General features: G+C 36.7%; 1 protein-coding gene across 1 annotated transcript in view; it reads right to left on the bottom strand.

The window, feature by feature from the left end:
* Positions 1-753: 753 nt before the first annotated feature.
* Positions 754-14268, bottom strand: part of MCCC2 (methylcrotonoyl-CoA carboxylase 2 (beta)) — a 33208-nt gene continuing 19693 nt past the window's right edge. The window contains exons 10-17 of the mRNA XM_010138376.1: positions 14213-14268; positions 12881-12953; positions 12601-12677; positions 10566-10632; positions 10108-10264; positions 9229-9343; positions 7895-7980; positions 754-1091 (exon numbers count right to left, since the gene is read on the bottom strand). The exon at positions 14213-14268 is cut by the window's right edge and continues 5 nt beyond it. Of these exons, the coding sequence (XP_010136678.1) occupies positions 974-1091; positions 7895-7980; positions 9229-9343; positions 10108-10264; positions 10566-10632; positions 12601-12677; positions 12881-12953; positions 14213-14268 (749 nt within the window). The 3' untranslated portion in view covers positions 754-973. The remainder of the gene's footprint in view (positions 1092-7894; positions 7981-9228; positions 9344-10107; positions 10265-10565; positions 10633-12600; positions 12678-12880; positions 12954-14212) is intronic.

The raw sequence follows: 14268 nt of genomic DNA, 5'->3' as shown, positions 1-14268 counted from the left end.
GCAGAGTATTTGCCTCCTTACTCCAGGCAGGCTACACGCCAAGCATTTAGTTTCTACAAGGGTCATTATTCCCAGAGAACAAACGATATGACGCGTGCTGAATTCTTGAAAAACATTACACTGCAATGAACTAACATAAATGAGTAAGACTAAACAAAGCACCCCAGCATCTCAAGAGACCTGAAGTCAGTCAGGATTCCGGGATGTGTTCTGGGTGAGGCATTGATCCGCACGGGGAGAACACTCCATCTTCATGAAACCATTGCCAGAAGGATCACACAGCAAGATGCTGAAACACCTCTGCAGCCAGCCCCTGTCCTCAGGGGCTCTCAGTAACCTGCAGCTCCCACAGGTATCAGCACGTGCTCCCCAGCTCTTCCAGAAAACACTATGCATCCATCAGGTTCTCTTGTTATTTTGACTTCAGGAAGCTGTACTGAAGAGCAGTACAGCTTTTGGATGAAAGCCACAGAAAGGCCAAAATGCCAACAACTGAGTGAAATCTATGATTTCATGCTGTGTTGAACTCCCTGGCTGCCCTTACAGAACTTCTTCTCTGCAAAAATTATTTACTAGCAAACATGGCTTTATTTTGTTGAATTGAAAAACATATTTTGCATTTACAGGAGACAAACAAAGAATTAAAAGAAAGGAGATGATAAGCACTGAATACATAGATTATTTTGCAAATTTATGTAAGAGAGTAACAACAGTTTCTTGTCAAACATTCAACTTAACATTAGGAGTTGCAGTTCCTTCATGCAATGCAGTGTTACACAACACTTGAAGTGACTGATCTCAAAACACTAAAGCACTGTGTGATTACTCAGTGAAAATAAAGAATTATGACATTTCCATTAAAAATAGCATTATACAAGCCTTTATTTTGTAATAACCTCCACACTGTAGTTAGTTTGCTCTCCAGCCCCAATTAAAATATACAGAGGTAATTCTGATGAGTGTATGTTTAAGTTTACATCCTGAAAACTCCAAATTCTGTCTTCTTCGTAGGTGCATTTAATGTTGCACTGAGACTGAGGCCCAAAACCAGTCTTGTGTCAGCTGGATCAATAATTCCGTCATCCCATAATCTAGGAAAAAAAAATATCAAACAACAATTATTAAATGAAATTAATATCTACAGTGGGTAGATTTTCAAGCACATGAAACTGGAAATATTCATACTAAAGAGAGGGGTCTAAAGCGCTAAATTATACTTGAAACCATGGAGTTAATTGATCTTAACCATCAATGCAAGAGACTGGTGATTAATTACTTCACAGAATCTGTCTTCTAGAACAAAGTATAAATTCTGTATAAATTAAGAACATCAGATCTACCTATATTAAATTATATTCTTCATCCTTATTTTTAGTATCAAGTCACCAGCCTAGAGAAAAAAGATCCTCTTCATTTTTTAATACTTATATGGAAAATGATCTTTTGTCAATGAGCTATCTTCTGTTAAGAACGCTGGGATTTTAAGGACTATGTCACATTCTTATTTACATTACTCAGATTAGTTCAGCTGACAAACAAGGATGATACAAGTGTTTACTCTTTTGTCTTTAAGAGAGCCAGAGTAAATTTCAAGTATTTCCAGTACTTGTTGTATTTGTTTTTTCTGAAGTCCATTTCTAAACAACTGTAAGATAATACCCTCCTTAAATCAGCCCCAAAAGTAACTAAATCATGTATAAGCAATTACCAAATTCCCAAAACCACAAACACTTGTACATAGTCTCTTCCATATAACCTAAAATTTAAAGTACTTGCAGCATCAGTTTTCAGTGATGGCTCCATCCTATCTGAAACAAAATCCATGTCAAAACCCACAGCAGCCCACAAAACTGTATCTCTTGTATAACTACTACCTCCGTGGCAAGATATTTAGACAGATACCAGACTGCTCATTGCAATATGTCTGAAAGACATATACACAATATCCTTGGCCAAGACAGTGATGTTCCTCCTTCATTCCACCTTTCCCTAGAGATACTTGTTTTGTGCTCTTTTGAACATACTTCAGTGTTGGCTAAAGTTAAATTAAAGAATGTGACTGTGGAAAATTTGAAAATACAAGAAAGGGTCATGAATTGGGAGCTAAGACTGACCCTGCTAGAAAGTATAGCTATTCCTTTGTAACTGAAGTTTCCACCTGCAAATTTCCTATTGTTTGAGGAACAACTGAAAAAAATCTATTAGACAGGAGACTCTGTATTTTGTACTCCTCTCTCAATACTCAAAGTGCCAGTCTCACCCCCAGAAGAAAGACAACTGCAAAGTCTACATAAGTACATGCTGATAAGCCCAAAGCAACAGATGACACTTCCGAGTGTCTTCCATTTTTATGCCATTTATTTTGCCATTTGCTGTGGAAGTAATATCCATCCAATCAGATAAAACTATTAGGAGATGGGCAATGTATGCTTTTTATTTTACAACAAATGCATGCATGCTAGGATGCACAAAGTGGACTTGCAATAAAGAATACCTGTACCAAGATGAGGCATGAGGTTCAGACTCAGTTGAGAAGCAAAATTACACCACTGCTTTTCTGAGACTGAAACCAACAGATTGATTAAAGAAATTTCACACCACAGTAGCTACACCATTCACTGACCTGGCTGATGGGTCCCAACCAGCAAAGAAAGCAGCCTGGAAAAAGTAACTTCTTTTCAAGGGGAAAAAAAAAAAAAAAAAGAGCTAAAAACCCCAATTACAAATAGAAGGAAACTGTAGCTCTCTCTAATCTGTTCTCATTTTAGGATTCTCTGTGAGTATCTGCTTTCTAGTGGGCTAGTAAACCGTGCACTGGAATATTCCAACAGCCATGCTTGTGTCTGCACCAAGTGGTACTAACAGCAAATGGTGTGGCAGAAGACACACAAGAATTGTCTGTATCTTATTCTGGATAAAGTGCATGGTACAAGATCCTGCAGTCTGGGTGCTGTGAATAACCCCTTTCCTAACTGTAGCTTTACGTGGTAAGCAATAACTCATGAAAATATTTTGGCATATTTTAACAATGCTCCATTGAAAAGATACTCAAAGCAAGGGCTTTCTTACCATACAGCGAAAACAGTCAGAAGCTTTTTTGTTCAGTATAACCAAATGACCTGAGACTTTACTTAAGAGATGTTTGAGTTGTCTCAAATAAGACAGTAGACAGACCTGTTCATATAATCTAGCATGATAGAATGGCCAATACAGAGTATTTCCTACACTTTCAACATCATGAAGTATGCACTGCTGAAGTTTAATGCATATGATTTTCTTCCCTCTTCCTTGCATTTTAGCTCTTGATTTACGTTTCATGAATATAGTCAGATTAATCCACCAAAGGGATGGAGAAGATCTCTGTTAATAGTGAAAAGCAAAGTAGTTTTGAGAGGTCAAATCAACCACAATCCCTCTGTTTTCTTAGGACTGTGAAAAAAAACAACTGTAAGAAGAATCTCAAATATAGTAATTTCTATTTTTAAGCAAATGTGGTTGATTGTTACAGGTGTGTTTGCTCTGCTTAGCAACTCTTTTTTAATGAGCACTTGGAGGTAACTATTTATGAAACACACCGAAAGCAAATGAAGGATTTCATACTTCTTAGAAGTATTTAATAAATTTGCTAAGGGCAAAAGGGAATGCAGGGATGAGCTAAATCAAAAGAATTGCCAACTTAATGTGGTGCCTTCAAATTCACAGTAACTACTATGTAATAAATGCTTCCAAATGTGAAGCAAATTTTAATGACAGGTTTGTTTTTCTGTAATAACACAATTAACTTATATTGACAACTAGCAAGGTTTTATGTTGCATGAAAGTCTAGCTGCTTTCATATGGTCACCCCTGGCTTCTGCTTCTCTTTATTTAAAGAAAACTACATTGTCTACTACGATGTAACATTAATAATTAAACTATCTATTAAAACTCTAGCACTAGAACATGAGTCACATCTACACTCATAAAGTATTTGTAACCGAGCCACTGCGAGTAAAAAAAATGAAGTCCCCAGAAGTCAAATGCTTATGTAATTTAAGATGCAAACTGCTGAAATCCTTTTAGAAACCTGTAAGCAGATTAATGTAACTCATTAAAAAGGGTGCTGCCTAATGACTCCCGTTAATTAAGACTGCTCACTGTGAAAGGTTCTAATTCAATAACTGATTAAAGTTTGATTAGAAAACACAACTGCAGGGAACAGTATTGACATCCTGTACATATAACAAGTTATAATTTATAAGCAGAAATATGTAAGTGGAATAGGGAAATTTGCTTGTGTTTTGAGATCGTTAGGGTGTTTTTCTTCCCTCTCATTACTGCTGCTCAAAGCGTGATACAAAGTCTAATGACGTCAACTGGGAGGGTCACACCCATTTCAATGGACATTAGGGGTGAGGCAGACTGGTCCCCTTGTCTTAGCAAGAGGACAGCGTGTGGGAGCCCCCAAAGTGGCTGCACCCCAGCACTGACACAGATAGCAGTCTTTCTGCCCATCTGTCATTCTTTCCTCTCAGTAATGCAAAGCTGCTTGTTGGCACTTTCTTGTTGGTCTTTTTGGTGGGGGGATCTAGTTAGCATCTGTCAAAAACAAGGGTGCCCAGATTCAGTTTCAACACAGCACCCTGATATTTGGTTGACAGTCAACTGGTTTTTTCACCATGCTTGGGTCCAGGCAGGAAGCATCACTCTCCCTGATCTACGGCAAATGCTTGGTGCTGATGTTGGCTGACAAAGGGGTTGGCTCCAAGGCACAAAGTGGCTAAATCCCTCCCTTGGGTACATTATTTGCTGCAAAACCTGTAATTTTACTTCACTGCATTGTTTCTTGGCACAGTCTAAGGAATTGCCTAGGAATTAGAAATAAATGAAGGAACAAGGCACACATGTGGTAATCATGTCAGGAAGGCATGAAATCAGGCAGAAAACCTAAGAATATCCACTGATATATCCAATTATCTCTATGAGACAGCAGAGAGAAATTAAGAGCTCCTAGACAATGCAGACTGTACCTACGTGGACTGAGGGGAGACAAACCAGCCTGGACTGTCTTGACCTGAGCCAGTCACACACTGTTCTCACAAGCAGGGGGTGGATTTCATGTTCATTGCTTTTAGCCAGACGAACATCAGCTGGATTTCAGCTCTGACATTTGACTTCTGTCTCAGTTGGGCTTATTAGTTCGAGAGCAGCATCGCATGAACCCAACCAGATGTAACCCAGACCTATGATAATTCTCAGCCAGCTCACATCTGTACACGGTAAGTTTCCCTTCCAAGCTACAGGCACAGTAAGAAGTGCATAAATACCCTGTTTTTTTAAATGAAGGACAGAACTCCTGCCATTAAGAGCACTTCCTAATCCCTAGACTAGGCAAACTTAGGCTATTTATGGAGGTGCCTTCTGGATTTGTGACCTGACTTCATAAAATGGCCAGATATTCTGGAAACATAAAATTGGTAAAAGCTGCTCAGTGGACAGCACGAAACTAGTGTTAAATACTCGGAGTTTCAGGTCTAAAATTCACTAGATTTTTAAAAAATCCAACCTTAATCTTACACACAAAATTACTTTCTTGCAGATTAGTAACTTACTGTTTTAAATACTGATGATGGTCTGTTTGGTTTGGGAAACGACAAGTTTCAGTACACTGCTAATATACTGAATATACAGAATGTTAAATAAATCCAATCATTATTTTCAATCATGGGTACAAAGGGACTGTGACTGTATTTTTGGTGAACATATTAAAAGAAAAAAAGCAAATGTAAAAAACAATATCAAGCTATTCACCTTCTCCTCTGTGGCAGGAAGTAATTTTAAATACAGACAGTTTGACAAATTTTTTAATGTTATTGCATCAGTGGAAAATTTTTCTCCTTAAAATCCAGTTATAAAATATGACAATGTATGTTTTTATTCTTCCTTCTTGTCTCAGGATTTTATGACACAGGTACTAGGCTTTAAGGGGTACTTTGATCTTTAAGGGGTACTGAAAAAGATAGCACAAAAGTTTTTTACAGCTGACACCATCTCTCAATTGGATTTTAAATAGATTAAAGATAAAGATAAAAAGATTAAAAAAAATCAAATGCAGCGTGCCACCAGAAAGTCCATGTCAATAACAATTCAGGATTTCACAAAAGGATTCTAACTGATTATATGTAATAACCCAAATAAACTGTAACTTCGTAGCAGTGGGGATTGTACTCATGCATAAAACCTCAAGAATTTGGGACTATCTATGAATCTCTGCATCACCACCACACAGGCATCTGCCAGAAGCAGAGACCAAACAGTGACGAGACTAAAAAAACTCCCTAAATCCATGACCCACATGCTATATGACTGCACTATTGAAATATGCCTACATGACACCACAAACCGTGTGCTACATGTCCTAATGAGAATACTTATCACAGCACCAGCCAGGGCAAAATCACAAGAGCTTCCATGTGATGAAGATACTCATCTCGTTAAACATTAAAATGAATATGAATCTCCCAGGTACAACTATTTCAGTTAATTCCACTATCCCAACAGAAAACAGAGTAAAAGCTACCATTAAATAAATTTCTTCCTTCAGATCATTATAAATAAATTATAAGGAGCCCACTGACGCCATGCAGCTGCTGTTCCTGCTGTACCAAAATTGTCATACACGAGATTAAGCAGGCATTCAGTTAGATAAAAAGACCCCCATCTCTATGACAGTGACGGAGTATCTTGCAGCCATTCATTCACATAATTTCTGCCCATGATGCCCACCTCAAACATATCACATCCCAACACTCTGTACGAAGTACTAGCTTGTTTTCAGACTTTCCAGCTTTCCATCAGTACTTCTAATTCAGCTACTCTGAAATGTACACACAGCAGACTCCACAGCTGTATGAGACTGATGTTCTTTCTGCAAAACGATAAGCCATAGAGGCACAGTAAAGCCCTATTACTCTATGCTACCTTCTACCATCTTTAGCAGCTGACAGTCTGTGGAGAATTAGCTTTTGGACACCACAAGCAGAAAAATGTGCAGGAAGATTAGTACAGACTGCATGAAACTATGCAGAGTGACAACCAGAGGGCAAGAAAGCCTCCAAAGTAGTTTCCAGAAGTAATGCTCCAAGATGCCACCTTGCTCCATTAGCCTAACAAGTTCCCAGGTATTTACAAATATTCCATTAACCTGAGCACAAAATGCTGCAAAGGACTTCTCAACGAAGTCAGAACAATGCAAGACACTGTGCAGAGTTTCATCATATGCACTACGTCTAAGGGATTTCTGAACACAGATACCTCTACCCCACCCAGAGCAAGAGAGATTGGCACGATGAAAAAGTGTGCATAAATGCAAGAGCTGCACCCATCAGCTAATGCCCTATCCAAATTGTTATCATCCAATACATCCACCTATCAGATCACAACCTGAAATTTGCAAATGGCTTCAGGTCTTTCTGAGACTTCTTCACCACTGCCCTCTTCTACTTGCAGAACCCCACTAAAATGAATTCTTCCTAACACACATGCAGCCACTCACTACACTGTTCAGTGTCCATTAGGAAGGTGATCAGATACAACACTGAGAAGAATGACCTCCAACTCATCTAGAATAAAATACATAGGATATAAACTCCATGCTACCATATTATTACTTCCAGAAGCAGCAGAATAATTCCTGCAACTGCATGCGTTCTTCTGAAACAGTACATACTACAAAGTCTCAGAGGCAAGACAGAAAAAACATTCATTTGAAGCTTGTTATGTTGCACTGCTGCACAGCAAACACAATCTTTGTTCCAGATTGCTCTGTTCTGCTGTTCTTCAACACCAAGATTTAGATGTTACTGTTATGTCCTGTGATTACAATAGAGTTTTGGAAAAGTCACTTATATGTTACCTTGCACTGGAATAATAAGGGTTTCCTTCCTCCTCAAATCTCCTAATAATTGGCTCCTTCAAAGCTGCTTCATCTGATTCAGACAACTAAAAAAAACAGGCAAATAAACAAACACAGGTAAGATACTCTGTAATATTTTCTTCTGCAATGACAGCAGAGCTTTATATGCAGGACCAAACTTAAAGAAACTGCTTAAATGATGACCCCAAAGTTTTCCCCCCTTTTCACATACAATTATCCATTTACCATATTTAACAAAGAAATTAGAATACTGCTTTTCAAAACAGGCAGGTGAGAAAAAGAAAGTAAAACTATATGTAACTGAGTATATAAATAATTGGGGATTGAAATCTGAAAAAAATCACTGAAGCTACTGTACTGAATAAACCCTATTCTGAGTTGCCTTTGGCAAGATTTTTTAATAAAACAGTTCTGTACTATTCTAACACTGGGTTTCTCTATGATCCAGATGGTCACCACTGTAAATCAGAAAAATTTTCAAGTTTCTAACACATTTTACTGACATTAACTACAATCATTTTTCTCAAACTTCTTTCTGGGTATCATCCTGTCCATCTTAGGGATTTGGGAAATTAAGAAAGAGTCAGAGACGAGAGTGAGTATAGCCCAAGTAAAGTGCAGAAAAAGACTGTTGAGATAACATGTACATACTGCTTCATTACTCTGAAGAACTACTTGTAATAAATACAAGCAATTCTGAGACCTAACAACAAAATCACTTATGAAATCAAGGCACCATTATAAACATAAACTATGTAATTTAAAAAACATAGCAGAAAAGTGTATAGAGAAACTATAAAAGATTATTAAAGAAAATACCACTAGTTTTTAATTACAATGTTGAAATTAATCAGAACCTTTTCCAAACTTCTACAGACTTCTGCTTTTATAAGTTTCATAATTCTTAGTCACTGAATAATTTGAAGATCAGCTTTCCATAAAACTGCCTACTTCAAAAATAATTGGAAAGATACTTTATTTTCATATTCCTCCTCATACTCTCAAACCAGGGAGGATCCCTGGCTGCTCATCTTGGGCAGAACTAACAATCTGCTGCACAAAATACAAAAAGATATGAGAAAAACTCTTTTTTTAGGCAAAGGCAAGAAATGTCATGAATGATCTTCGCATTCAGACGATGTAAACAGTAAATTTTCACAAACACTTTTGTTTGTCAATGCACTAGGTGGCATTGGAAGAACAGTAGTTCATTGGTGTCTCTGTAAAACCCTTTCCCAGCTCATAAAGGGAGCAAATGAAGTGAAAGAGTAAACGATAATGATGTTACTGTGAATGAAAGGAGAAAAACGTACCTGTTTTCCCTCCCTTGCTTTTTGGTCCCTAGCTATTGTAGCTAGAACAGTTGCAGCTTGTTCCCCTCCCATCACTGATATGCGAGCATTTGGCCACACATAGAGAAATCTTGGACTGGAAAAATATATATTAAATATTACAAGAAGACATTGCCTTATTTCCTAGTAAAGAACTGATTCTCAGCTACGAATTCGTTTCTACACATGACAATCTTACAGTGTATTGGTTTTCGAAGAATGCAAATTAACGCACTCCAATGTTTGCAGCGTTATGTTTGAAAATACGAGAATTCTGCTCAAACTCAAGCATCTGAAAAATTTATTTATTTCTGGCGTCTTTTCATCCCTCATCTCTCACCCTCCCACCCCCTGGAATTTTCCTCTTCAACAGTATTAGAAACCTTGAAAAATGAAAAAAATATTTCTGTGACTCATGTCCAAAGTGTCAAAGAAATAAATCCTTAGAGGTTCTACAAACATTACTCATAAAACCAGGCTCATTAAAGTGAATAAGGATTTTTTTACATGAGCTGGTACTTTTCACATGAATGCAAAAGAAAGGACCAGCCCACACTGCCTAATGATTATTTAGGACTGTAGAATTTTTCCTCCAACACTTAAAATGGGAGAAAAGCATGCCGGCACATTTACATGCCAGAAGATCTCCTCCATCACCTAATTCACATTAATCAAGAGCCCATCAATCTCTACAGATTTGTCAAGTTGTTACTTACTTATGACTGTACACACTGAACACTGTTTTGTTTTCCAAACAGCACAGCTACTGCCAGTGTTTAGATAATCTTGAAGTACCACTCTGAAAAACCATGTTCTCTTAACTTAGTCTTATCTTGTGTCATAATTCGAAGTAACACTCACCTATATGCTCTTCCACACATCCCATAGTTTCCAGCTCCATAAGAACCACCGATAATCACTGTTATTTTAGGTACACTGGCACAAGCTACAGCAGTTACCATCTTGGCACCATCTTTTGCTATCCCTCCAGCTTCATATTCTCTACCAACCATGAAACCTAAAGAATTACAACAAGAAAAAACAGGCTCACTAACTTTATGTTATTATAGGATGACTGTCCTGGGTTTACCGCGACAGATGACATACAGCATAGTATGTGCCTTACAGCACACGCAGAAAAAAATTAAGAATAAATCATAAGGCAAGGCCTTTACCAACTGCTAAGAGGATGATTTCAGAACATACTGGAGATGTAGGTACAACAAATCACACAAGATGCTGTCTGAAAGTCACAGCCTCAAGAATTAACAACAAAGCCTACAGCATAGTGAAAATTCACAAAGATTGAACTTAATCACCTGTGATATTCTGCAAAAACACAATGGGAATATTTCTTTGGCAACACAACTGGATAAAATGTGTACCCTGTGGAGAGGGAAGAAAAAAGGCATTAGAAATTGGATTGGTGAAGCTATCACCACCGGCACTCTGAAGTCTGTGACAGGGCTCCTTCCAATGAAGTCCACGGAAGTATGTGCAGTATGAAGTGCTGTACTACTTCTACTTCATCCAAAGTCAACTGCAAAACATGCATTCCCTTGCCAAAAATCTGAGGGTGAGTCTGAGGGTAAAGCAGAAGTAACGTCCTTAAAAAGTATTACTGAAAAGCTCAACTGTTTTACCTCAGCCAATATGTAATTAAAACCACAGACAGCTTCACACACAGTGCGGCATCAGACAGAGTTTTGTAAGACAGTGACATGGAAATTAAGACAGCCAGTCAGAAAGAAATAACTCCCTGTCTCCTGTAAAAAAGAAAATCATCCTCTGAAATTGGGAAAAGCCCACATACACTATTTGCTCACAGCCCTGATAACTGCTGTAAGAGTCCTTTTTCTCAGGGCAGATGCCCTCTCCCCATTTCCTAGGAAAAGACCATTTTCCCAGCAAAGATGCAAACAGTAGATTCTATGGTTCTGTTTCAATGAAAAGTAATCTAAATCTATAAAGATCCTCTGGTTACTTACACATTGCTGGTAAAAAAAGAAAAAACTTGCATAGCATGGCAACTGAAAAAACCTCTAACCTCTTCGCAATACAAAACCAGCAAAATTTACAAAAAGAAACAAAAATGAGAGAAACATCATTCAGCATAGTCTTTAGCTATCGAAAAGCATAGTGGTGATCATGGGAAAAAGATGTGTTTCAACTCATTACAAAAATGGAAAAGAAAATAAAGGAATATTGTTAGATTATGATGCTTACAGAAGTGAAACAAGTGAACCTTGACCACATTCTCCTTTAGTACTGATATGCCAGTGAAAGTCAACAGAGGAAGATTTCTTTTAATTTTTTCATTGCTAGGAAAAACACTGCAGCACAAAATTATCACAAAAATACTGAAAGAGTTATTTTTAACTTGGAAGCAACTGTGTTAGAGCAAATGTAAGCTGAAAACAATTTCACTGCAGTGCTTCAGGTTGCAAGTATTCCTTCGGTACACAAAACTCAATTTCATGTATTATTTTATTACAGCAATAAATCAAATAAAATTACTTCCTTTCTTCAAATCTCTCATCAAGGCTCCCTTTTTCCTAGATTTTCAACACTGATTCACTCACCATTACTCCGAGGAGCCAGCGAGAACAAAACTGCCACATATAATTGCCATTACAAAAAATTCAACTGATAATAGTTTCTGGAAAAAATAAAACACTAAACCAAACAGCACAGAACAAGGTAACCACTTTGCCATACCCAGAAACTCTTTTACCACCACCAACACCAAGCCCAATCTGTAATGCAATCACAATATTCCACCAAAGATGCCCTTTAATTCACAAAACAGGTATTTTAGTTCACAGATTTTGTAAGACTGCAGATTTTTTATTCATTACTCTAAGCGAGGAGCTACCACAGCAAAGTATGAAAATTAATTGTCTGGTAAACCAAAAAACTGAGTACTGGAACCCAGGTTTGAAATTTTCCAGTCATTACAAAAACAACGACATAATTTATTGTACTTCACAGTTTAGAGGTTAGGAATTATAACCTGTGGTTATTTTATGCAATCAGTATGGACTTTGCTTGTAATTGCTGTAAGTTTCAGAATATACTATTTCAACTGCGCTTTACTCACAAATTCAAATGGAGTTTTTCTAACTGTATTTTCCTATTGACCTATCTACTTCATCTAAGAAAAATCCAAAGATGACTGTTTCTAAAACATGGTCAATGATTGTTACAGCTTATTAAGCTATTTCATGTTTACATGAAAAATATGAAGGCCAGTCCACTTTCGTTGTTTTAAAAATGTTCCTCATTTAAAGAGCAAGCTGTCCACCAGAAGTTTGGTTTCTCAACAGCAAAGAAGCTTATACTGTACTTATTTACCTTTTTTGCTGACTCTGAGAAAAGAACTCCATTGTTTCCAATAATTCCTACTGGATAACCAAATATTCTTGCAAATCCTGATGGAGAAAGATTAATTTGTAAATTTTCACATATATTTATTTTACCATAGCATACAAATGTAATACTTTCTCTTCGTAATAGAAACTTTTTTTTAAGAAAAACATTGTTGAAAATATGAATGAGTGAGCCAAACATAATGAATCCAACTATGAAACCAATGGGAACATATACAGAATAATTATAATATATTTCTAAATACCTGTAACTAAAGTATCCCCATACAAGGCTTTGAATTCATCAAATTTACTTCCGTCAACAATTCTAGCAATGACCTTAAGAAAAAATAGAAAAATAAAATCAAATTCCTAATCCTTCATAGTTTTTAATTTGTTTACAAAGAAAGACCATGCTAACATGTAACTTAAAATAAATGCTTTCCATTTAGAGAACATCAAGCAGCCCACCATATAAATAGCCCGGATGGCAGGCAAAGCCCATTGACTTTTACAGTGTCATTTATCTACATGCTTATAAAAAATGGAATGTCAAGATTAAGAATATTCTAACTGAGCAGTTTAAACTATACAGGAACAAAGTTCTCCTGATTAGTTAAATTTCAAAGAAAAACTGCTACCTCTGGATATATTAAACATTATTCAATGACTCTCATTTATGAAGAGAAAAACATACACAACCACAAGTCACTTTCATAGAGGTAAGTTTATTCTCAGCTTTAAGTTTGCGAAATACAAAAATAATGAAGATCTCTTCTGAGGTTTCTCTGAGATGCAAAGGAAACAATTTATACAAATATAGATCCAGTGCTAGCAAGACATTTGTCAGAAGATATTTACTGAAACTTTAAAAGAACGTAAATCCAAGCTGTTACAGCTTTCAAGAGTGTGAGGCTCAATGACAGTGTTCATCATTTCTACCCTTAATGCAAAGCAAATCCTAGTGATTTCAGACACAGTATTTTAAGACAGGCACATATCAAGGCTCTTCCTAAAATAAGTACTTGGTTGGTAGTGAAAAAGGCTCTGAATATAGGATCTACGTAAAATATGAAAAAGGATGTGGTCTCAGATGAAGTTAATGCAGCAAGTAATTACACTAGACCTACAATAGAGTACAACAGTCTCCATGTGTGGTTGGGAAAGCACTGAATTGTTTGAGGTGCTTATATTCCATACATTTTTAAATATTTTTACTTTCTTTACTTATCTTTACTTCCACAGAAAAAGAAAACTATAACATCACATGGCAAGTCTATAGATTGGCTTTGCCAACACAAAGTTTCTTATTTTCTGGCAGCTTTTTCAGAATGTTATCAACCTCTCATCCTTGCTCATCCTTCTTAAAAGTATAACCAAAAAGCATTATAATTTCAACTTGTCATTGCCATTGCAATGGATCTGCTGGACAAAAATAATAAAAAAAATACCTTAAAAGATTTTATTAAATTCAAGTGGTCATTATATACCCCTGATCAGATTTCTGCAGACAAATTATGATGATAAAAAGAGTGATATCCTACAAGAAAACTGAGTGCATGCATGTATGGATGTGGATATTTCATTTATATTCGTACCTCTTTGACATCAAAGTTTCTTTTTAGCTGGTCACCAACTATCCCATATATTTCAT

The sequence above is a fragment of the Buceros rhinoceros genome, unplaced genomic scaffold (genome assembly GCF_000710305.1).
Source record: "Buceros rhinoceros silvestris isolate BGI_N320 unplaced genomic scaffold, ASM71030v1 scaffold7186, whole genome shotgun sequence".
Taxonomy (NCBI): Eukaryota; Metazoa; Chordata; class Aves; order Bucerotiformes; family Bucerotidae; genus Buceros; species Buceros rhinoceros.
The sequence above is the reverse complement of the archived record's forward strand: the minus strand, read 5'-3'. Positions and strand labels throughout refer to the sequence as shown.